This window comes from Solanum verrucosum, unplaced genomic scaffold (genome assembly GCF_900185275.1).
Source record: "Solanum verrucosum unplaced genomic scaffold, falcon-dt-bn FXZP01000284.1, whole genome shotgun sequence".
NCBI lineage: Eukaryota > Viridiplantae > Streptophyta > Magnoliopsida > Solanales > Solanaceae > Solanum > Solanum verrucosum.
In genome coordinates this window covers 2558617-2580938 of record NW_026019936.1, presented here as the reverse complement: position 1 = coordinate 2580938, position 22322 = coordinate 2558617, and the positions used below count along the sequence as shown (strand labels likewise).

Below are 22322 nucleotides of genomic sequence, written 5' to 3'. Positions count from 1 at the left end.
TAAAAATGTGTCCAGCAACACTTTCTTATTCATCAAATTCTTGCCTTAATGCAAGGAATGAAATATTTTCATCTAAAAAATGCAAAACAAAATTACCAATAAGAGCTGATCAAGTTCTTACAGTTTCTCCTAAGAAGAGAGAACAATCCATTCATGAATTATTATCAGTACAAGGAATTTCTCATACTCATTGTCGCGTTCGCGAAGTTGTTTGGAAACAAACTAATGTTACAAATGAATATTTGTGTTGTAGAAATCCAAGATTTGATCCTATGTTTCTTGATGAAGCTTATGAATTATGCAGGAAAATTTGTGAAGAATATGCTAAGACTTTCTACTTAGGTACATTTTCTTGATGATCCCTTTTTTTCTTTTCAAGTTTGACATGTTACATATAGTACTAATAGATATCTATTTCTTGTACATTTTATGGCTTTCTGTTGTTTATTGTGTCTCGATTATCATACTGTTTTGTTGTTGTTGTAAATGTGTTGTGTGGTTTTCCTTATTAGTTGTTGTGCTTTCTTTATTGTCGTTTTTCCTTTTATGAACTAGTTTGATTTGTTGCATTTGAGTCGAGGGTCCTTTCAGCTTCTCTACCTCCACGAGGTAGGAGTAAGGTCTACATACACTCTACCCTCCTTAGACCCTACTTGTGGGATTTCAATGTGTATGTTATTGTTGTACAATTTATGACTTCAAGATTTTGCTATGATTGCTAATATGCTAGTATGAAGTTTTTGTTTTCAAAGTTTTTATTTTGATGGTTATAAACCATCATTTTTAAGCCTTCCAATCAAGAGTTATGTTGCTCGGACTATTCAAAAATGTTGACGGAGTGTCAGTGGATCCTCCAAAAGCAGTGCATTTTTGGAGGAATTGACACGGGTGTAACAACATTTTTGGAGGAATCGACACGGGTGTAACAACATTTTTGGAGAGTCTGAGTAATAAAGATCATGAGTAGTACTATTTCCCCTTTTTGAGTTTTTTCTAACTCCCTTCATTGTTGTTTAAATATAACTTAATGTTCAATTTGATCATGTTGTAGGGACTAAGCTAATGACTGAAGACAGACAAAAGGCAATATGGGCTATCTATGGTAAGCTATACTGATTTAATGATCTCAAATTTTTAAAATTACTAGGCCTTAACTAGTATCAGAGTCAATGGTTCCGCGAGATGAGTATGGAGATGGTGGAGTGATATTCTTAATGGTTTGACGCCCTTTGGGAAAAACTTTGCAAGTTTGGCTCATAACAGGCAATAGAACACCATGTTAAGACTAAGAGTATCGCGCCACAGAAGAAAAGGCTACATATAAGGTGTAGTGATATTCTTAATGATATAACGGCTTTTGGGTAAAACTCTGCGAGTTTGACTCATAGCAGACAATATTACACCATGTTAAGAGTATCGTCCAATATAAGAGAAAAAGCTACATATAAGGTGTAGTGATATTCTTAATGGTATGACGCCTTTTGGGGAAAACTTTGTGAGTTTGGCTCATAGCAGACAATAGCACACTGCCACACCATGTTAAGACTAAGAGTATCGCGCAACATAAGAAATAAAGCTATATATAAGGTGTAGTGATATTCTTAATGATATGACGCTTTTTGGGGGAAACTTTGCGAGTTTGGCTCATAGCAGACAATATCACACAATGTTAAGTGTATCACCCAATATAATAGAAAAAGCTACATATAAGGTGTAGTGATATTCTTAATGGTATGACGCCTTTTGGGGAAAACTTTGCGAGTTTGACTCATAATAGACAATATTACACCATGTTAAGAGTATCGCCCAATATAAGAGAAAAAACTACATATAAGGTGTAGTGATATTCTTAATGGTATAACGCCTTTTGGGGAAAATTCTGCGAGTTTGGCTCATAACAGACAATATCACACCATGTAAAGAGTATCGCCCAATATAAGAAAGAAAGCTACATATAAGGTGTAGTGATATTCTTAATGGTATAACGCCTTTTGGGGAAAACTTTGTGAGTTTGGCTCATAACAGACAATATCACACCATGTTAAGAGTATCGTCCAATATAAGAGAAAAAGCTACATATAAGGTGTAGTGATATTCTTACTGGTATAACGCCTTTTGGGGAAAACTTTGCGAGTTTGGCTCATAGCAGATAATATCACACCATGTTAAGAATATCGTCCAACAGAAGCAATTGAAAATTGTTTTTTTTTTGTTTTCTTTCAGTATGGTGCAGAAGGACAGATGAACTTGTTGATGGTCCTAATGCAGATTACATGAACAATTCAGTTCTTGATAGATGGGAACAAAGATTAGAAGACATTTTCAACAACAAACCTTATGACATGCTTGATGCTGCTTTAACTGATACCATTTGCAAGTTTCCTTTAGACATCAAGGTAACAAAATCTTCGATATCTCTTGTCGAAAAAAACTAACCTTTTAGAGTATGTTGAGATGAATTTTTCGCGTTTATGATGTGTAGCCATTCAAGGACATGATAGATGGAATGAGAATGGACACAAGGAAAAGCCGATACGCGAATTTCCAGGAGCTGTATATGTACTGTTACTGTGTGGCTGGAACAGTTGGCCTAATGAGTGTGCCAATAATGGGAATTGCACCAGAATGTTCTGTTTCAGCTCAAACTGTATATAATGCAGCACTTCATTTGGGCATAGGGAATCAACTTACTAACATTCTAAGAGATGTTGGAGAAGAGTAAGTTAAAAGTTCCCATATTGTATTATTGTCACAATCCGAGCCCATGACATGTATTGTTCGTTTTGGTACAACAGGTCTCACGGATTTGTCCCTTGAGCGTGTGTACCATGTGAACTTGTGTTATGCGTTATAAAACTCTTCACTTCTTTAGAAGCTTGTCAGCTTAGAAGTAGTCCTTCTCTTTAACCAACCCTTGTCGGCCCGTCCTCTGTCATGAGTGTCACAACTATCTAACTATTTTGCTATTGATATGTTTTTTAGTGCATTGAGAGGAAGAGTTTATCTGCCACAAGATGAACTAGCACAGTTTGGAATACGCGACGAGGACGTGTTCGCGAGGAAAGTGACAGATCAATGGAGAGAATTTATGAAGGAGCAGATAAGAAGGGCAAGATTTTACTTCAATCTGGCTGAGGACGGTGCTTCACATCTTAACAAAGCTAGTCGTTGGCCAGTAAGTTCACTTCAACAAAATTAAACAAAAGGTTGCGTCTATGTTGTTCAGACTCTTCAAAAATGTCAATGATTGCATGTCGGATCCTCCAAAAGTACGACATGCAACATTTTTGGAGTTTGAACATCTTAGCTTGTAGGTGTTAGTGTATGAGACCACAATCCACAAACTGACACATGAGACTCACTAAAGAGGGGAAAACAAAATGTAGTTATTACTATAGGAACTCGTAAACTTCAAATCTTGAATCAACCTCGCTACGAAATCTTGATAAATTTTTTGTATGTGTTGCGATTTTGTAGGTTTGGTCATCCTTAATTTTGTACAAGAAGATATTGGATGCAATAGAGGAGAATGATTATGATAACTTGACAAAGAGAGCTTATGTTGGAAGAGCTAAGAAGTTGGTCACTTTACCTGTTTCATATGCTAGAGCTTTATCTTTGCCTAGTTTGGCCATTCAATAGACAAAATACAAGAAAATTGTATAATGTAAAAAAGTATCATTCTATTAATATAGACCTCAACATAGTTTGGGAATCGTTCGATCAACTCTAGGCTAAGCTTCTGGTGAAAAATCCAACCTTCTAGTTGAAAAATACAAAAAAAGTTACTTTCTTCATTTCAACTTTGAATGATTTTAGCCTATCGGTGACCGTAGAGACCCTTTGGATAGTGCTTTTTCGATCAACTAGTAGACTTAGCTTGATGAAGAAAGAGTCTTTAGAAGTAGACCAAACACCAATTCAATCTCGAAAAATGAAGAGAAGTACAAGCCTAGACAAAACTACAAATTCTTATTGTGTTTTGGAAGTTTATACTTTATAGGCAAGATTCACATTGACAAGACATGTGAACTTCAAAACATACCATGTGCAAATTGCAATTATATAATCGACCCTAACTTGTTCAGAACTGAGGCGTAATTGTGGGCAACAAACCCCATGAGGTGATTAAGAAAACTAGCTAGTATGAGTTCAAAATATCAACCAACTTGAATATAACCACTTAAGCAGAATAAAAAAAGAGTGCAAACTGAGCAAGGTGAAAGATTATAAATTACTCAAACACCCCATTACAAGGTAAAAATAATGTCTTGTCTCTACAGAGCTCACACGAGAGTTATCGTCCTTTAACAGGGTGAGAAATTAATCAGGGAACGAAATGATGGTCCTTTCTATGAGTAACAAAAAACTTACTATAAGGAGAGAAAAAGGATAAATCATTGTTTGTAGGAGGAAATGATACATGCATAGTGACTCCTTCACCAGTTTTCGCAGTCTCTTTACTGCATTTTCGTTAAGTTTCAGGAGAACTGTATGTAAGACAGAATGCATCACCTGCCCGATTTACATGCTTTGTGCAATTTGCAGTGTCGCAATACTATAGCTGTAATAACTATAGGATTTCACAGATGGTCATAGCATAAAGACCAGTTTATCGAGAACTGCTGCGATAAAATCACCAAGTTTGTGCAGCTCTGATCATAAGAAGTAATCTGGTGTTCTTCGCGTTACATCTGGCTCTCCTCTCCTAGGAGCTGGTTCAAACTGCAAAACAGAAAGAAGAAGAAAAAAAGGGTTATTTCAAACATAATGAATAATAGCAATTTCCAAACTACCACTTGTTATTAGCAAGAACTCACAGATCATCTCACGAAACATAGGGCGCAACGGAAGAAAAAAAGGGTTATTTCAAACATCATGAATAATAGGCGATACTAATTACTGCCTCTGTTTCATCTGACTGGTTTTGACTTGGCAGGAAGTTTGAGAAAGAAGACTTTTGAATCTTGTGGCATTGAACTAAAGATACGTAGAATGTACCAAAATGTCTTTTAATCTTGTGGTCTTAAGCATGTCACGTGAAAAGTTAGAATTTAAGAGTTGTCAAAAAGGGAAAAAGGGAAAAAGGCATTCTTTTTAAAACGGAGGGAGTAATTAGAATTAAGTTTTAGTTCAGTGTTTCTAGGAATCTTTTAGTGTTGACAGAGATTTATACACCAATATTAAATATGAAAAACTAATAGTATTTTTTATTCTGATTTTTATTTTATATACAACTGGACCTACATAGAGCGATATGGACACTGATGATCAATATAGTTGATCCCCCTACTTTTGAGTTATAGTAGTTCTCTGTCATCTTGGAAGACAGCAGTTTGTAACAGGAGGTTTGGGTTATCGAGGCAGGTTTAGCTAAGATAGGACCCAATGGAAGAAAAATATCCATATAGGTACTACCGTACTAGTAGTTGAGAATAAGTTTTAGACTTGTTAGAAATGCTAATATTATTACTGCATACGTTTAACTTATTTTCCAATCTTATTTTATTTAATATGATGATGACATGAAATGAGCTTAAATGACAAAGCAGGATTCATATAGCCAACCCCGAGGCAGGCATAGCCGCATAGTTGTTGTCAATGTTGCTCAGACTCTCCAAGATGTTGTCGGATCCTCCAAAAATGCACTACTTTTGAAGGATCCAACGCACACCTTGTAGCATTTTTGAAGAGTCCGAGCAACATAGGTGAGTGTTATGTGTGGGGTGTGAGGGGCAGGCGGAGAGGGAGAGAAACCTGAATGAATGTATGGCCATTGCAATCGTCAACTTCCAAGATGGATGCCATATTCCCACAGCGGTAGCAATAATTAGGGGCACTAAATATGGTAACCACTTTTTGATCCTGCAACAAGAAATTGTTTAAATAAGCCTCTCTTTGATCAGACTTGCACATAAAATATACAGATAGATAGAACCGATTACATGAGCCCAATTGAATCCCTCCATAACCAGCTGGTGTGCTCTCGCAATTAGTTTTAAGCCGTTGGTGTGATTAAACTGCTCAGATATATCCTGTTGCAACGCAAATAACACTATATCAAGCTCATATGAACCACTACATAGTACGGGGGGGAAAGTGAGGTGATAAGGAGTAGGCAAGTTACTTGTCCGAATGTATATCCAGCACCTCTGGGTGAAATACCCCACCCGCAACGATCATCAGGATCGGACCACAAAAGATCACACATGGCCCCCTCATGTGGGACTTCTTGGACGCGGTCAAAATTACGAATATTATCAAGAGTTTCAACAGATGGAGACAAACCACCATGGAGGCAAAAAATTTCAGATTCAACCTAAAAAGATTCCAAGAAAACTATCATACAAATTTCAAGTGATAAAAGTTTTAAGTTTTTAAGGTATAAAGAAGAAATGCACAGGAGGCATATTTTCCCTCCTGAAATTATACAGAAAGAAAACCGAACTTCATTTTGAAATAACAAGCAAATATTGCAGAAACAGTGATGATATGATGTTTGGCATGTCGGCAGCAGCGCTAATCGGTTTTACAACCTAAACAATATTAAAAGGTCTTTGAATTTCTGTATCGCAAGATTAAAGCAGCATCAGCAGCAAAATTCTTTTTCTAAGATGAAAGAACCATGAAGAGACATGCATGTAATGTAAAACAAATAAATAATACTCGTGCATGGCATCCAGAACATAGCTAAACTGAGAAAAGCATACTAACCAAAGCTGTGAGAGGAAAGTAGTCAAACAGATCTGTGAAAGTTTTCCACACATTGGCATTACCATATCTGTGAAGTGCAAATGCAGCCAATCAGCACACATTTGCAGGTATAATACTCAAATTCAGATGAAAAATTTACAATCACATCAGAAGAAATAAGGAATATTACAAGATGGTCCCAACTCATACTTTTAGCATTAAAAAAAAGTTAAGGTAGATTTAAGGAATTCAGAGAGACAACAGATTAAATGCATCCTTTTTTAACTTAAAATAAAGGAGTGCATGAAGATTCGGTCAAAATTGACAGTGTAATTCTATTTTTATTTTTTTTTAACACCGTGGTACCTAGGCTAGCCTGCACACCTCAACTAATTCCATAGCAACTCTGTGCACCAAAGCTTGGATAGATGGGAAGAAATTGTCTAGTGTTTTTGCCTCCGCTGGGATTTGAACCTAACCTCATGATTCTCAACCCACATCATTGACCACTAGGCCACACTCTTGGGTTATGTTGCTTGAACTCTTCAAAAATATTGATGGGTATGTGTTGGATCCTCCAAAAACAGTGTATTTTTGAAGGATCCGACACGGGTACGGCAACATTTTTGGAGAGTCCGAGCAACTTAACTCTTGGGTGCATAGCATAATTGTAATTTTATCCAAGTAATGGATGTTGATCTAGCACGCTAGCTACAAGAAATCCTTCCCAAATTTGCTGAACACACTTCCCTTTCATCAGTTTGTGTTGTCCCAAATTACGTACCTTTTGAACAGGAAATATCCTCTCTCCAAGATTTCTAACTAGTAAAGCTGCTCCTACTTTCAAATGATTTTATTCTCATAAGACATTTGACCCATCTGTCCCATTCCCTTGAAATTTTACTAATATTTTAAGCAAATCGCTAAATGGCTCCTGAATGACAACCTACATAGCTAAACCGAAACCCTGAGGGGTAGCTCAGCTGGTAAAGGCCTGGGACAAAGTCCTTCAGGTCGCCGGTTCGAGCCCCAGCAGGGCCACTGGAGGCATTACAAACCGGCCGCGTCTCCAGGGCCCCGTGGAACTAACCGTGGTGGACCCGCCTTGAAACAGCGGGACCCGGTGGGTACAGCTAGTCGGGTTCGCAAAGCGACGCCCGGAAACCACGGTAAAAAAAAAAAAAAAAAACATAGCTAAACCGCATTCCAAATACATCTTAAAAGTTACTACACTACAACACGCAGGCAATCATGTCAGCTATCTGTACATTTGTAAATGACTCTATCGGTAAATACTGTGTCCATAAACTTCTATAAGAAGGTAAAGTTAAAGAATTTAGACAGACATCAAGTCAAATGGTAAATGAATGCTGGTGATAAAAAAATAAGATAATTGAACAGATGTATCCTCCACGTATCGTAACGCAGTAACACCACCCCACAAAAAAAAAAAAAACTATGAGACAACAACCCACAAAATGTATAATATGGGAGGACTCACTTTCGTAAACATTCATCATAAAACCCATAAACCTGAGTAATCTGCAAGATACAAACAGACAATCAGATCTCAAAATATAAACCTGAACCAAAACAGAATCCATAATAAAAGCATAATGAACAAATACTATGCAACTCACTGAGAAAAGGCATCCATTTGATGCAAGATGTAAATAGTAAAATCTTAGCATAATTATATATACCTGACGACTCTCATGATTTCCCCTCAAAATTGTAATCCGTTGAGGATAACGCACTTTGAGAGCCACCAAAAGCTGCAAACAAGTTAACAATCAAATGACACCATCGTTCAGATGATATTGAGCCAATTGAAGTTAGAAACTACTAAAGCAGTAAAGAGCTTTTCTTAATATCTGCAATTGTGTGCATTTTATAATGTCATATTCCAAGACCCCATATAAACTACTCATCCAAGAGAAATGACAATCAAGACCCCATGACATATACCAGTTCCATTCAAATAGTACAACAACGAAAGCTTCGCACTTTTCAGATTATAGTGGAAAGCATAATGTGTTTCCAAGTCTTAAAGACCACCCCAAAGAAATAACTCCCTCCCAAAAAAGGTAAATACGATAAATAGGGAAGAGTAGTGTCGGGGGTTTGCAGAAGGTGATAAGTAAGCATGACACTACTTTGCAAATAAACAACTGAGTTATCACCGGTGCACAATGAAATCCTCCTACCTTATCCAAAAAAATAACATAACATAAATCCTTTTGGAGGTATAATACAAAAAAGAACCTCACCGTTACTGTTTCCACAGAATAGTATCCACGATCTACATAATCTCCCATAAATAGATAGTTAGTGTCAGGACACTGCAAGTAAAACAAAAAAAGGACATGTTAGGAAAAGAAATTTGACTACCATCCCCTTTCATCAAAGTACAAGATTACAATTTTATCTAAAATAAAGAGAGAAATTATCAAAAAACTCAACACAACAGTATGTAAAAACCAGATTGTTTTTTGCTCTTTGAAACTAGCACTATATTGCTCATTTGCCATAGGAGGATAGGTATAGGGCTTGTTAAGCAAATGATCAACCATCTCATAAAACTTTTCCCTTGCATATGGTTTCATTTGGCCCGACTAATGTGAAAGAGCTATATCAAAGACCTATCCTCAGAGGGAAAAAGAAGTTGATAGAGAGTTCTTTCCAACCAAATGACTGACATGTTTTCAAATGTTCACTGCTACCAAGAAAGGAAGTGATTTGACTACCGCAACAAGTCTATAATTCAATAGTTAGATAATGACATATGCACCAGTGTTTGTCACTCTACAAATCTATCGAGAACAACTTCACCTTCCTCCCACAGGAGAGAGAAGTTTTTCCCAACCAAATGACTAACGTGTTTTCAAATGTTCATCGTTACCAAATGACTTAACATATTTCCAAATGTTCATAGCTACCAAGCAAGGAAGTAAAAATAAGAAGACAATTCTTCTAAGTTCTAACCCAAGCATGAACTGGCTAATTCCATAAAGAGAAACAAGATCTAGAAAGAGGCAAATGTACCTTCCCACCAATACGAAAAAGCTCAGCAAGATCATGGAATTGGCCGTGAATATCACCACATATAGTCACAGGGCTTTTCACAGGCTGCAACAGGGAAAGTTAAAACGATTCAATCCTACAATCATATATTCATGCACATTTAAATCTTTCTAAGAGATCCATATCATCTATTAAGCTGATAAGAGAACAATTTATTTTTTTATGTTCCGTCTCTGATACAATGAATCAATACCATCCTGTATCAGATAGTTTCATGTTAACCAGATCAGCTACTGTGTTATGTATATTAAGGTATGCAAAAGCCTTGGTTACATGCTTGTGGACTAAAGCTTCAGCAATCTAGAGGAGAGATAACAAAAGTTTATAGAATACTAGACCGCCTATATTTATAAAGAAACTATCTAACATCAAACCACCAGTTAATACCTTTCAGTTCAATAATGTCAAACAAAAAAAGCACATTTTTAAAATAAAGAAAACAAACACAAATATCTAAGAAAATAAGCATATGAAATGCTCCACTGGCATCGTGCAGAGACAGATCAAGACCACATTTCTTACAGTTTGAAACTTGAACACAAAGAGATTAACAAACATAATCCAGTGAAGGAAGCCTAAAGTCAGGAACAAAAAGAAGAATTTTAAGTCCAGACCAAGGCTTAGCTCCTTCCTCCCTTGGCAAGAAGGGGGATAAACAGCATAAAATAAAAAGAGAAAAGGCAGACATTAAAGTATCATACCTGCACGTTGCTTTCATCCATTAATATCTCCTTTGCTTTCTGACATAATCCTTTTACCTGGTAACATCAAAATAATATAAGAATAAAAAACCTGCAAGCTAATAAATGTAACACCTTCATGACAAACACAGCAAGAAACCTTAAAAGAAAGAAATTCTGAGAAAGGACTAGATGCAAAAAGCCATTGAGAAGAGTGGCTAAAGACATGCTCAAATGCTGTAAGCTCAAAAGCTTAACACATTGGATTCTGAAGAATGTTCATTGGGCTATCCTAAATGTAAATTTGAAAATCAAGTTTAGCAGAAGAGCCAAATATTGCTACAAACATCTATTTAGATTACTTTCTTTTGGCATGATTAACCACTGGACACATGAATCATTAGGTCTTGGATTGTCCCAAGAAAAGAGATTTAAGACATCTCAGAAGAGAAAAACATAACCTGATCAAACGAACCATTGTATGTCAAAAACAAGTCGTAAATTTTAAGGTAAAAGAACAGGGAGACCCGACCAAGTTTTCCATTTGATGTTGTGAACACAAAGAAAAACACATATATGCTCTTATTACTTATTAACAAAAATACACTGTCTCAAATAAAATTCACTGTTTAGCACTATAGCTTGTGCTGGAAACCATTATCAGAAGACTGAAATTAATCAATCATTCACAAGTTCATATTTTTAAGCTTAAGTACAAAGTTTTCATTTTGCATTGCCAGGGAGAAAAATGCTGCCTTGATACAATTAACTGTTTATAATCTACAATCTGTATGGAACATAATCAACAGAATTTCAAGCTCTACTGATCAAGCTAAGAAAATATCAAAATGGTACTTAAAAATATAGCAAATTGATCATTTTAGATATGGAAATTACAATAAAGAAACATAATAAACAAGAAATAGGACAAAATTTGAAAAATAATCATATCAATTCCGAAGAACAAAACAATCTGAATCAAAAAAATCAAATGGACATCAACCCCACATAGGCTGAGGAACACAAAAGGCAAAAACCCAAGATTCAAAAAAAATGAAAAAAGACGACACAAATTCTCAGATCAGCTCACCATATCACAAAATGAATCAAAAATTATCAACCCCAGATCAAAAAATCATCCAATATACATCAGGAAACACAAAACCCGCAAAATAAAAAACAGCAAAAAAAATTGAAAATTCACCTCTTGTTCAGATAAGGGCTTGCACTGCATAAGCTGAGCAATCTGCTCATCAAGATTCCCTTGAGAAGAAGACACAACTGGATCCAAGCTCATTTTTTCTCTTCTGGGTTTGAATCTTTTCTTCACAACAATCACAGAAATGCAAAAAAGATTGGATTTTTACCACAATTACAGCATAAGAATCTTAGATTCTTTGTTTACACATCTACACAAAGAGGAAAAGGAGACATGGGGTGGGTTTGATTTGGTTTTCCAGTTCTACGACAACGTTTTCTCAGCTCCACTGAGAGAGAGGGGAGAGGGAGAGAAAGAGGAAAGAGTGAGTGGTGGTGATGGAAACAAATAAATGGAAAAAGGAGAGAGGGGAAATGAGAAAAGCCAATTTTAACCTTTTTTTTTTTTTACGTCTCAATTAATTTCATATGATATATGTCACCACCAACAATACATATAAGATAACTTTGTTCATTATGCTAGCAGCTCCTAACCTCAGCGTAAGTTCTTAATTTCGTCTTTAAACTATCGACAACCTTAAAAACACCGTTCTACTTGACTAACTAAACTTAGATATACCCTCAATTTATCACATGACATAGCAAGTGGTCTCAAACTATTATAGGAGAGTGTGACTCTTGATAAAAAGTCGGCAGAGAAGTGTTGAAAACATACTTAAACATGACAAGAATTTAGGGGTGTATTTCACTAATGTTACAAGATTGAGGGTGTATTTAAGCTCATATTTGTTCTTAACTTTATTAGGTTAATGATGTATTTCACTCATGAGAATTTAAGGGTCTATTTCACTCATGATAGAAGTATTGAAAACACTCGTAAACTCGGCACGTATTATTAGTTTCGCGTCGAACTATTGACAGCCTTAAAAACACCCTCACTCGTGTTGCAAGATTAGAGGTGTACAAGTAAAAGACTGTCACTAATTGAGGATGAAACTAATAATTCGCGGGAAAAAGGACAAATATACTCGCAATATGATATGCAAATACCATCTGTCATACTTTTGAAACATTGGTGCCCCTGACGTCCAAAAACTAAAGCATATATATTTTTCACTCTAACGGAAGATTAAATAGGAACATGTGCTGCAATTTTATCCGTCGATTCGATATTTAATAAATGTCGGGTTGGTGGATAAGATTATGACACGTGTAAGTCCATTAGTATAAAGGGTATATATGATTTAGTTTTTTTAGGACAGTGACACCAATTTCCCAAAAGTACGACGAAGGGTATGTGCATATCATTTACGATAATTTGGGGTATATTTATCCTTTTTCCCATAATTCGCATGGAGTTAAAAAGGATATCTTCAATACATCTTTATTTTTTAATATGCAAAAGTTGATTCGAACGTTACGATTATAAGAAGAAAAAAATTATAAAAAAACAAATGAGAATTATTAACGGTAGTATATAGTATAGTTGAAAGAAAAAGAAGAAAAATAGGCAAAAATTTAGGCCAGCCGCAATCAAGAACTGTGTATACATAACGTACGGAGAAGTCTCAATTCTCTCTACTGGTTCTTCTATTTCCCATTTTTTTCTTTTTCATTTCAAACCCTTTACGTTTAATCAACGGAGAAGCAACAAAGATTAACTTCTTTTTTTTGTATATATATAGAAAAAAAAAAGGAAAAAAAAATAATCAAACATCAAAGAAGATATTTTTTTTGCATTTCTTCATCTGGTTCCGATCGGAAACACTTACCTTTTTTGCTTCTCAAACTTAGAGGTTTGCAAGTTCATTTATTGTTTTTATCTTACATTGTATGTATTTGCTTCAAATATTGATATGGGGTTGTGTTGATTTGGGAATTTTTGTTGTTTTTAACTGATTCTTGAAATGGGTATTTGTTTGTTTTTCATGTTTTTATCTCAATTTTGTGAAGTGGGTATTGTTGATTATGGTTGTGTTTTCTAGGTGTAGTTTGCAATTTTTGAAATGGGGTTTCCCTTTTTTTCCTGTTTTGGTGTTTTTTTTGCTGGTTATTGAGATGGGAATTGTTATATGTTGCCTGAAATGGGGATTGTTCTTAACATGTATATATGTGATGGGTGTTTTTGTTTTCAATTTTTATGTGGGGGTGTGATCATTTTGGTTATGATTTGTTACTTCAAAGTTTTGTTTTTTTTGTTGCATTTTCTGTGTTTTCATTTGGGTTGGATTGCATATGCTTGATATGAGGTTGTTTATATAGAATATGTGTTTATTTAAGTGGGTGATAAGTGGCTGACTGATTTTCCTGGTTGTGGAATTTGCAGGCTGATTTGAGACTTGGTGAATTTGAATTTGATTTGATGATGACGAAAGTTGCTGGGTTTTGATCTGAATTTTGGTTTTCGGAAGGTTAAGTAGCTTGGATTTGTAAAATTAGCTGAAATTTTGGTTTTAGGGATATCTTCTTTGTTTTTTTTTGTTTTGGCAACTTGAGGGAAGGTAAGGAGTGTGTGATTTTTGGGTGTTTTGACTATGTCAATGTCGTGGGCTGATTCTGTTTCTGCAGCCGAGAATCCGGCTGGAGCTCCGTCTAAGTCAGCATATGTTCCACCACATCTGCGAAACAGACCTTCAACTGATCCTCCTGCACAGGCTTCGTATGCTGGGGCTGCTGCATCATTAGGTAATGACCATAGTGGTTATGGTGTCCCAAATGTGGTTGGGAGTCGTTGGAGTGGTCAAAGGAATGAATACCAATCTGGTTATGCTGGTGGAGGAGGACGTGGTGGTGGTTGGAATGGCAAAAGTGGTGGTTGGGATCGTGGGAGGGATCGGGAAGTTAACCCCTTTACAAACGATGATAGTGAACCCGTTAGTGAACTAGAGAGTTCTGCGATCAATTTTGATGCATATGAGGATATTCCAGTGGAAACAAGCGGGGATAATGTGCCCCCTCCTGTGAATACTTTTGCAGATATTGATTTAGGTGAAGCTGTCAATGAAAATATAAGGAGGTGCAAGTATGTTAAGCCAACCCCTGTGCAACGGCATGCTATACCTATTTCACTTGCGGGGAGGGATTTGATGGCTTGTGCTCAAACTGGTTCTGGAAAAACTGCTGCTTTCTGCTTCCCCATCATCAGTGGGATCATGAGGGGCCAATTTCCTAGACCTCCACGTCCACGCATGGCATTTCCTCTAGCTCTTATTCTCTCCCCAACGAGGGAGCTCTCTTGCCAAGTAAGTTTTTCTGGTTATTGGTCTATATAGATGAATAAGAGAAGAAGATATGAAGAAGGATTTTATTCTCTGTACATTGATATATGGTTTGCTTCACAAAACAAGTTTTATCTGAAGGAAGGTTGTGTTGTGATCTGCAGATTCATGATGAGGCTAAAAAATTTTCATATCAAACTGGGGTCAGGGTGGTTGTTGCTTATGGTGGTGCTCCTATAAACCAACAGGTTCTATATTTTCTCTTGTTTGCTTGGTACTTCAGTCTTAATTTATTATGTTTTGCTGGCATCTATCCGCTATTTTTTTTATTTGAATTATTAGTTGTTGGGTTTTCTTTCATATGTAATGTTAGCTTCTGTTGTAATATCGGTGTGATAAATTAAAGTGAGCAAGTATACGATGATATGACATCTGTGTTTAGGTTGCTACATTTACTTCGTAGCATATTAGAGCATTCCGTTTACTGTTGGTGCTGCACTTTCTGGAGTGTATATTGTGTTGTATTCTCTAACAAAAGTTAATTGTCCCCAGGGCAATTACTTAGAAGTACATTTTGTCCACTTCCATAATGTTTTGGCAAAATCACTAACTTTAGGTCAGTTGGATTGATTCTGAGATTCTGATATTTGGATTTCTTATGCCACCAGAGGGATTCATGTTCTGATTAAGTTGTTGTCAAGTTCAAACTGGATCTTGCCTGTGTTTTGTTACTTTCTATAACATTATTTCTTAATCATTATTTTTTGGTAGGGACCTTCTTTCTTAGTTTTTTTTTTTGGGGATAAGGACTCTTTCTTAAGTGAGTAGATTCTTTTAACAATGCTGACCTTGAATCAGAGACTTAACGAGTCTAAAAAAAACTTATACAAGTGTGAAGTTGGCCTTCATTTTACTGAAACTTGACTCACGTGAAGAGGTTTCATACCAGTTGAATTCATATAGTTAATATAATGGTAGCTGTAATTGCAACGTTTTGGAGATAGTGAATATGCGATATCTGGTTTTTGCTATGTTTATGGGTGCATTTAAGAAATATATGTGGTGTGAGTCAGAGAGAGAATGCGAGAGAAATAGAGAGAATTATCCCTCAGTTTTATTCTTTTTGAGTAATTTGTGAAATGGATTCTGATTCTATATCCTCGTTTCATAATGGAACTATGAAGTAGATTTCTACCTTCTCGATATATATATATGTATAGTAGCTTTTCTTTAATGGTACTGGTCCCAAAAAAAATATAGAGTAGTAGCTTTACTTTTCAACCCCTTTGCAGGCACTCATTTGGGCTCGTAATAATATGAGAATCTGTGGGTGAGGCTTGAGAGAGATTGCGTCTCTGCAGTCTGCATTGTTTAATGTGTACAAGTTTATCTTCCTTTGGTACATCGTTGACTACATTGCTATCATGTCTGACACTTTGCCCTTACTGACAAAAAAAATCTTTCATCATGAAAGCTGTAATTTGTTTCTCAGTCAATTTTATGTTGTGACACTGTGAACAGCTTCGAGAATTAGAGAGAGGTGTGCATATTCTTGTAGCAACCCCTGGACGGTTGGTAGACTTACTTGAGAGAGCAAGAGTCTCGTTGCAGATGATAAGGTATTTGGCTCTAGACGAGGCTGACCGGATGCTTGACATGGGTTTTGAACCTCAAATAAGGAAAATAGTGCAGCAGATGGACATGCCTCCGCCAGGTGTGCGACAGACCATGCTTTTCAGTGCCACTTTTCCAAAAGAGATTCAGGTTATTTTTTCTACATTGACAGGCTCTTCATTGATCCTTCAATTTTTTCCCTTGATATTAATTTATTTAATAACTCCATTATCCTGTGGAATTTGTTGCTTCTGACTACAAACTGGTTTGGGTTCCTCCTCATGGATGAGCAACATTCTGGCGACCTTCTAAAATCATTACAAATTCTCAAGCTGCTTGCTCTTCTACAATTAAATGGAGCTCATATTTTCCTCTAATTTTTGGATGTATATTACTTGATTAAAGCATAGGAAAGAGCGCCTTGGTAGTGTTTGCTGCAAAATTAATACACTTAAAATTTAATCTGAACGCAGAGACTGGCCTCAGATTTTCTATCCACTTATATCTTTTTGGCCGTCGGAAGGGTCGGCTCTAGCACAGATTTGATTGTCCAAAGAGTTGAATATGTTCAAGAGACTGACAAGAGAAGTCACTTGATGGATCTTCTTCATGCGCAGAAGGAAAACGGTGTTCATGGCAAGGTAGCTCCTGTCTATTGTTTCAATTTTACTCAGTTATTCATGTTTACGCGGTAGCGCAGCACATCACTAAATTAAGCGTGTTTGTGATGAAGAAAAGATAAGTACAGGTGCTAAAGATTGACCTCTGGAAATAGAACATTTTAGGTATTAAAGGAAGAGGCAGCCAAGGGTGATAGTTGTCTAAATTGTCAATCTGCTTCACTGCTGTGTGTCTGGTGTACCCTGGAATGTCCTTCTAATAATATTTTACTTTTGGTAGGGACAGAGCCACAATGGTGGTTAAGAATTCGCCAGAACCGAGTAACTTTAGCTCAAGCTCTGTATTTGCATTAATTTTTTTTATTTAATATGTAAAAATAAACTATTCAGAACCCAGAAAGCTAAAAGAATTGTGGTCGAAAACCCATAAAGTAAAAATCCTGGCTCCTCTTCTGGCTTTTGGTGGTTGAAACATATAAATTCATATCTGTGGAACACTCCACTAGGAATTTAACTTTACCCTTTTATAACGATGGTTGTCATACCCATAATTTTCACTTATGTTTTTCTTTATAAACATCCAGTTTCAAACTTCTCAACTTATTTATACACATTGCTTCTCTCTGTTTTTCAGCAATCTCTTACCCTTGTTTTCGTGGAGACGAAGAAGGGAGCTGATGCACTGGAGCATTGGCTTTGTATGAATGGTTTCCCTGCTACTGCTATTCATGGTGATAGAACTCAGCAGGTACGGCTGCTTACACCTAGTGTGTTCTGGTTGACTTATCTAATGATACACAAGCTTATAACAATAACTATTTTATCTTTCTAGAATTGTTTAGCTTTTTTCTTTCTCTCTTTCTGCTCATATTATGTTCATTATATATATTGAATTGAATTTTGCGATTCATAATTTGGCTAGCTTCAATAACTATTATTTTCCCATTGTTCAATTAGAAGTCTTACCAAGTTGAACCATGAATTAGCATTTGAAATGGAGGATGTATTTAAATTTTTGGAGGTCAACAAGCAGGACATGCTTCAATATAGCTTTTTACTGTGGAATCTCAATTTTCATGATCTTCACTGTGTTAGGTTGCTTCTCTAGATTCAAAATACCTTCTTTTACATTGTCTGTGATGATTAGATGGATAGTGCGTATGCGCCACTTCAATTTTCAAACCAAATATTAAAAGGCCATAGTCTAGAAACTGGGAGGGGGTTGAGGTTCCCTTCCTCCTCTCTTTCCTTGGTTCTTCAGTAATCTTATTTGTCCACAAATGGAAGAAGTTTCTTCCCTCGTAGAAGTAAAATAAAATCAGAAGTATTGATTCTCAGTTTTAAAATAGAGATAGCACATAATCAATCTCCTTTATCTCTTTATTTCTCTTAAAATGAAAGTGAACGAAAATTGACGCCCTATTCCATTCCTCTTTGGGTAAAACCCTTCTGCTCTTTCCTTAAAATGACATTTCATATGGTGGCAGTGCATCGTGCTTCCATTTGATATATAAATGTTGTAACCTGCTGTCCTTGATTTCACAAATCTCCATTGTTCAATCTTAAATGTGCTACATTTCAGCTCTTTGTAGGAAAGAGCTTTGATTTGTCGTTTTTATACATTGGTACCTCTGGGGAGCCTCAATTTTTTTAGTTTTCTGTAACAGAGTTTCATGTTGTCGAAATTGCTGTAAGCAAATTTCTATGGAAGTTCGTTGTCTTTTGGGCTGGGAGCTACCTCTTCATAAAATGGAATATGTGTTGTATGCTTGCAGTCCCCAATCACATGCTTCTTTAATGTAACACTCTTGGCTTTTTTGTAAAGTAGAGTAAGATGTTGCTTTGCATTGCTTCATCTGTTCGGGTTTGACTACGGATATCTTATTTAACAAATGAGTTGTAGAATGGCTTTGGTTAGATAAGCATTTGCTGTATTTCTTTTGTGCTATTATGAAAGCTTGTTCATTAAGCTTTATTGTATGTCAGTATGGTGTTTTAGTTCTCAGGGTTCAGTGACCCCAGTTCCCATTTTTACCTTATTCCTTCATGTCGTTTATGCTGGAGACTTTTTTATTTGTTTTAAACCCGTGTTCTATTGTTGTGCATCTTTGGCAGGAGAGAGAGCATGCCCTCAGATCCTTCAAAACTGGTCACACACCAATCTTGGTTGCAACAGATGTGGCAGCACGTGGTCTCGATATCCCCCATGTTGCACATGTTGTTAACTTTGATCTGCCAAATGATATTGATGACTATGTGCACCGTATTGGAAGAACTGGACGAGCAGGAAAAACAGGTTTAGCTACTGCCTTCTTCAACGAGAACAATTCTTCACTGGCAAGATCACTATCTGACTTGATGCAAGAAGCAAACCAAGAAGTACCCGCTTGGCTCTCTCGCTTTGCTGCTCGATCCACTTATGGAGGCAAGAATCGTCGTGGTGGAGCTCGTTTTGGTGCTCGTGACTTTCGAAGAGATTCCTCTTATAATCGAGGTGCCAGTGGTGGTGCTACAGACTATTATGGTGGTGGTGCCAATATGAACAGTGGCTATGCATCTGGGGGGTATAATGCATCGTATGGAACAGCAGGCGTGACTAGTGCATGGGACTAACCAGCCTCATTTTGCCCCACTAGCAAATTCAGTTGTACTTTCAAGTTCTACACTAGCAAAACTACTCACTTCAGAGCTTACTCTTGCTATTGCTCACTCTTCTTAGTTCTCTTCCGTTGTACTCGAGTTTTCACTTTCCATGGTGGTTGTCGTTCGTGACATATAGTTCAGGGCTCTAGGGGATGTGTAAATCTTGGCAGGTCGCGGCGAATAATGACTAACAGATTAGGAATTTTTTGCCTCATTAGAAATGTGGTTTATACTTCTCTTAACCCAATTTTGTTGGTTGTAGATTTCTTCTGCAGAGCCCTTTGAACCAAATGTTTGAAGTTATGTTTCAACTTTAGTCAGTACTGTTGTAATATTCTGAAGTCTTATTAATCAAATTTTCTATTTTATACACATTAGAGAAAGTTTTTGCTCTTTAATCATTGATTGTTCGTGTTTGATACCCACATTTGGGGTCTGATTAAATCAGGATTTGCATAGGAAAGTTCCACATTGGGGTAAAACACGCCCTAATAAAGACAACTTCATACCCTTGTTCGTTCTTGAAACTTCTAGTTGAGGATGAAGGAGTGATTTTCACTCTACCCTCGTTCGTCATATGTTTTACTTCTTCGATTTTCTTTAGTGATTTGTTATGGTTTGTTGGTGTTTGGTATCTACGCCGGAGTTCGATTAAATCGGAATTCTCATAAGAAAGTTTTACATTGGGTAAATAACTCCCTAATAAAAGACGGTTGCACATCCAGGTTTAGTTGAGAATCTTCCTAACAAAGACGATTTCATACCCAAGCTTGAAGTTGAAACTTCTGATTGAAGATGAAGAAATACTTACGATTCTACCCTCGTTGGTTAGCTATTTAATATTTCATTTTTCTTCAATGATTGGTTGTGTGTGTGGTGGGGTGGGGGGGAGGGGGTTGTAGAGTATGTTTTTGTGGATGACTTGACATTACTTCTTTTTTGAAGTAGTTGTTGGTCCTTTTCTTGATGATATGCTCATTGAATTTTTTTTAGTTAGTAGTGGTTTAGTTGCCAAGAAATCTAACATAATTTATTTATTTTAAAAAATATAAGTGATGTATGTAGGATGAAAATTATTTTTTCTATGAGATTATACCTCATCAAAAATATGATTGTTGCAAATATTAATTAAAGCCACTTTGTTGGATATGGAAAATTTTCCTCAAAATGAAAAATGATGTAATTTCTTATCTGAATAATGTAATAAGGGGTCAGGTCAATAATACTTACGTTATTGCCCTACTGATTTAAGACCTTCTTTCAATTTAAATACATATTTTTTCAAACTGATCTTCAATTGATATTTAATTAAAAAAAAATCGCACATTATGACGACATTTTATTAGGTTATAGATAAATTCCACTAGCTCTATTGAAATAGTTGACAAACTTACCATCTTTTTGTAAAGTTCTTTTGTTTTATATTTTGTCTTTTGTAAAATTCTTTAAATTAGTTTCAATCTTATTTTTATTTTTTATTTTTAAATTGATTTATATCCAATTTGCATCTCCCTATAAGACAAAGTGACAAAACAATTCCTAGAAGAAAGTAGAAAAAGCTAATACATCAAATTAACTATTCAATATTGACCAAAGTATAGGACATGAATTTATTTTATTTTAAGGGAGAGAGATATTTTTTATATAATAATAATAATAATAATAATAATAATAATAATAATAATAATAATAATAGTAATAATAGTTATTATTATAATTATTATTTTTGAACGAGTCATTATTTTCTATCAAAAACGTTGTATTATTTCAATTTCAACATACGTTAGATATCAAAAGGTCATGCAAACATGAAGTAATTTGAAAATATTTTCATTTATCAATGGTGATCAAGTTATGATTTTCATAGTGTTGCTTCTTTTTAAGTCAAATTCAAATGTTTTTTCTGATTGTCGAGTCTGATTGATTTGACTTTTTTCCTTGCCACACCTCTTATACTTTATTTTTAGAAAAAAACTTTATTATTTGTTATTATTTTTGCTCGCATTATCTAATAAGTACCTTTCTAAAACCCAAATTCTATTCAACTTTGATATTTATTGGTTTGATATTTTAATTTTTGAATTTGTGTGTGCTATAAAATTTATTTTTTTGAACCAAAACTTGTGAAAATGACTCTTAGAAAATGAAATTATATGTCGCATAATAATATTTATAATAGTAAAATTTGAGAGGTGAACTTTAGGTATTTGTAGGTTTTTAGATGGAATTGTTTGACCTTTACAAATCAGACAAAATGGCAAGTAATTGTTTGGTGTGGACAATTGTATTTTGCATATACTCGTGTTTAGACTTATAGTAGTGTTTGACGGATCGGATAGATTCCTCCACTCTTAATTAATAATCTCCGAGTTTGAGTTTCGAAAATAAAATAATTTTAATAAGGAGCGTTTCTCGGAACTTACGTGTTGCGAGTCCTTATTAATCGGTATTTTAAAACAGATATTGGACACCGGATGTGGGAAAAAAATTGAGCAATATTTTTGTATGTCATGCCAAGAATATTACGATAAAATTTTATATTTTTCTCTTTTAATTTTTTCCTCTTCAGAATCTTAGCTACTCCACTATTTTTCACATGCTAAATTTGTTTA

The 22322-nt window shown here is 35.6% G+C and overlaps 3 protein-coding genes across 4 annotated transcripts; 2 read left to right on the top strand and 1 right to left on the bottom strand.

Moving 5' to 3' along the window:
* Nucleotides 1–5: 5 nt before the first annotated feature.
* Nucleotides 6–3642, top strand: LOC125835909 (phytoene synthase 2, chloroplastic-like). Its single transcript, XM_049515016.1, has 6 exons — nt 6–342; nt 1052–1102; nt 2224–2396; nt 2483–2718; nt 2983–3175; nt 3478–3642. Exons 1-6 carry the CDS (start codon nt 6–8, stop codon nt 3640–3642), a joined length of 1155 nt encoding a protein of 384 aa, XP_049370973.1.
* A 569-nt stretch (nt 3643–4211) lies between these two features.
* Nucleotides 4212–12019, bottom strand: LOC125836941 (serine/threonine-protein phosphatase PP2A catalytic subunit-like). The gene is made up of 11 exons (XM_049516086.1): nt 11662–12019; nt 10479–10535; nt 9739–9822; nt 8964–9035; nt 8397–8468; nt 8195–8235; nt 6715–6781; nt 6128–6319; nt 5946–6035; nt 5758–5865; nt 4212–4725 (listed from the first exon to the last, which is right to left on the bottom strand). The coding sequence occupies exons 1-11, from the start codon at nt 11752–11754 to the stop codon at nt 4660–4662; spliced, it is 942 nt and encodes a 313-aa protein (XP_049372043.1). The 5' UTR covers nt 11755–12019; the 3' UTR covers nt 4212–4659.
* Nucleotides 12020–13086: 1067 nt separating this feature from the next.
* Nucleotides 13087–20102, top strand: LOC125836552 (DEAD-box ATP-dependent RNA helicase 11-like). 2 transcript variants are annotated; one of them, XM_049515746.1, is made up of 7 exons: nt 13087–13170; nt 13942–14857; nt 14998–15081; nt 16355–16597; nt 16921–17088; nt 17702–17815; nt 19183–20102. In XM_049515746.1, the coding sequence occupies exons 2-7, from the start codon at nt 14150–14152 to the stop codon at nt 19678–19680; spliced, it is 1815 nt and encodes a 604-aa protein (XP_049371703.1). In that variant the 5' UTR covers nt 13087–13170; nt 13942–14149; the 3' UTR covers nt 19681–20102. The 2 variants fall into 2 exon arrangements, with proteins under 2 accessions (XP_049371703.1, XP_049371695.1); XM_049515738.1 differs by having other exon boundaries at nt 13125–13411.
* Nucleotides 20103–22322: the final 2220 nt, after the last annotated feature.

Bases quoted from the DNA above. Each gene is read 5' to 3' on its own strand.
- LOC125835909 (XM_049515016.1), top strand. From the start codon at position 6: ATGTGTCCAGCAACACTTTCTTATTCATCAAATTCTTGCCTTAATGCA. The intron at 2,397-2,482 runs GTAACAAAATCT...TATGATGTGTAG, and splicing joins AGTTTCCTTTAGACATCAAG to CCATTCAAGGACATGATAGA. The intron at 2,719-2,982 runs GTAAGTTAAAAG...TATGTTTTTTAG, and splicing joins CTAAGAGATGTTGGAGAAGA to TGCATTGAGAGGAAGAGTTT.
- LOC125836941 (XM_049516086.1), bottom strand. From the start codon at position 11,754: ATGAGCTTGGATCCAGTTGTGTCTTCTTCTCAAGGGAATCTTGATGAG. The intron at 9,823-10,478 runs GTATGATACTTT...TCCCTGTTGCAG, and splicing joins TGGATGAAAGCAACGTGCAG to CCTGTGAAAAGCCCTGTGAC. The intron at 6,036-6,127 runs GTAACTTGCCTA...GCGTTGCAACAG, and splicing joins CTGGATATACATTCGGACAA to GATATATCTGAGCAGTTTAA.
- LOC125836552 (XM_049515746.1), top strand. From the start codon at position 14,150: ATGTCAATGTCGTGGGCTGATTCTGTTTCTGCAGCCGAGAATCCGGCT. The intron at 14,858-14,997 runs GTAAGTTTTTCT...TGTGATCTGCAG, and splicing joins CGAGGGAGCTCTCTTGCCAA to ATTCATGATGAGGCTAAAAA. The intron at 15,082-16,354 runs GTTCTATATTTT...CACTGTGAACAG, and splicing joins GTGCTCCTATAAACCAACAG to CTTCGAGAATTAGAGAGAGG.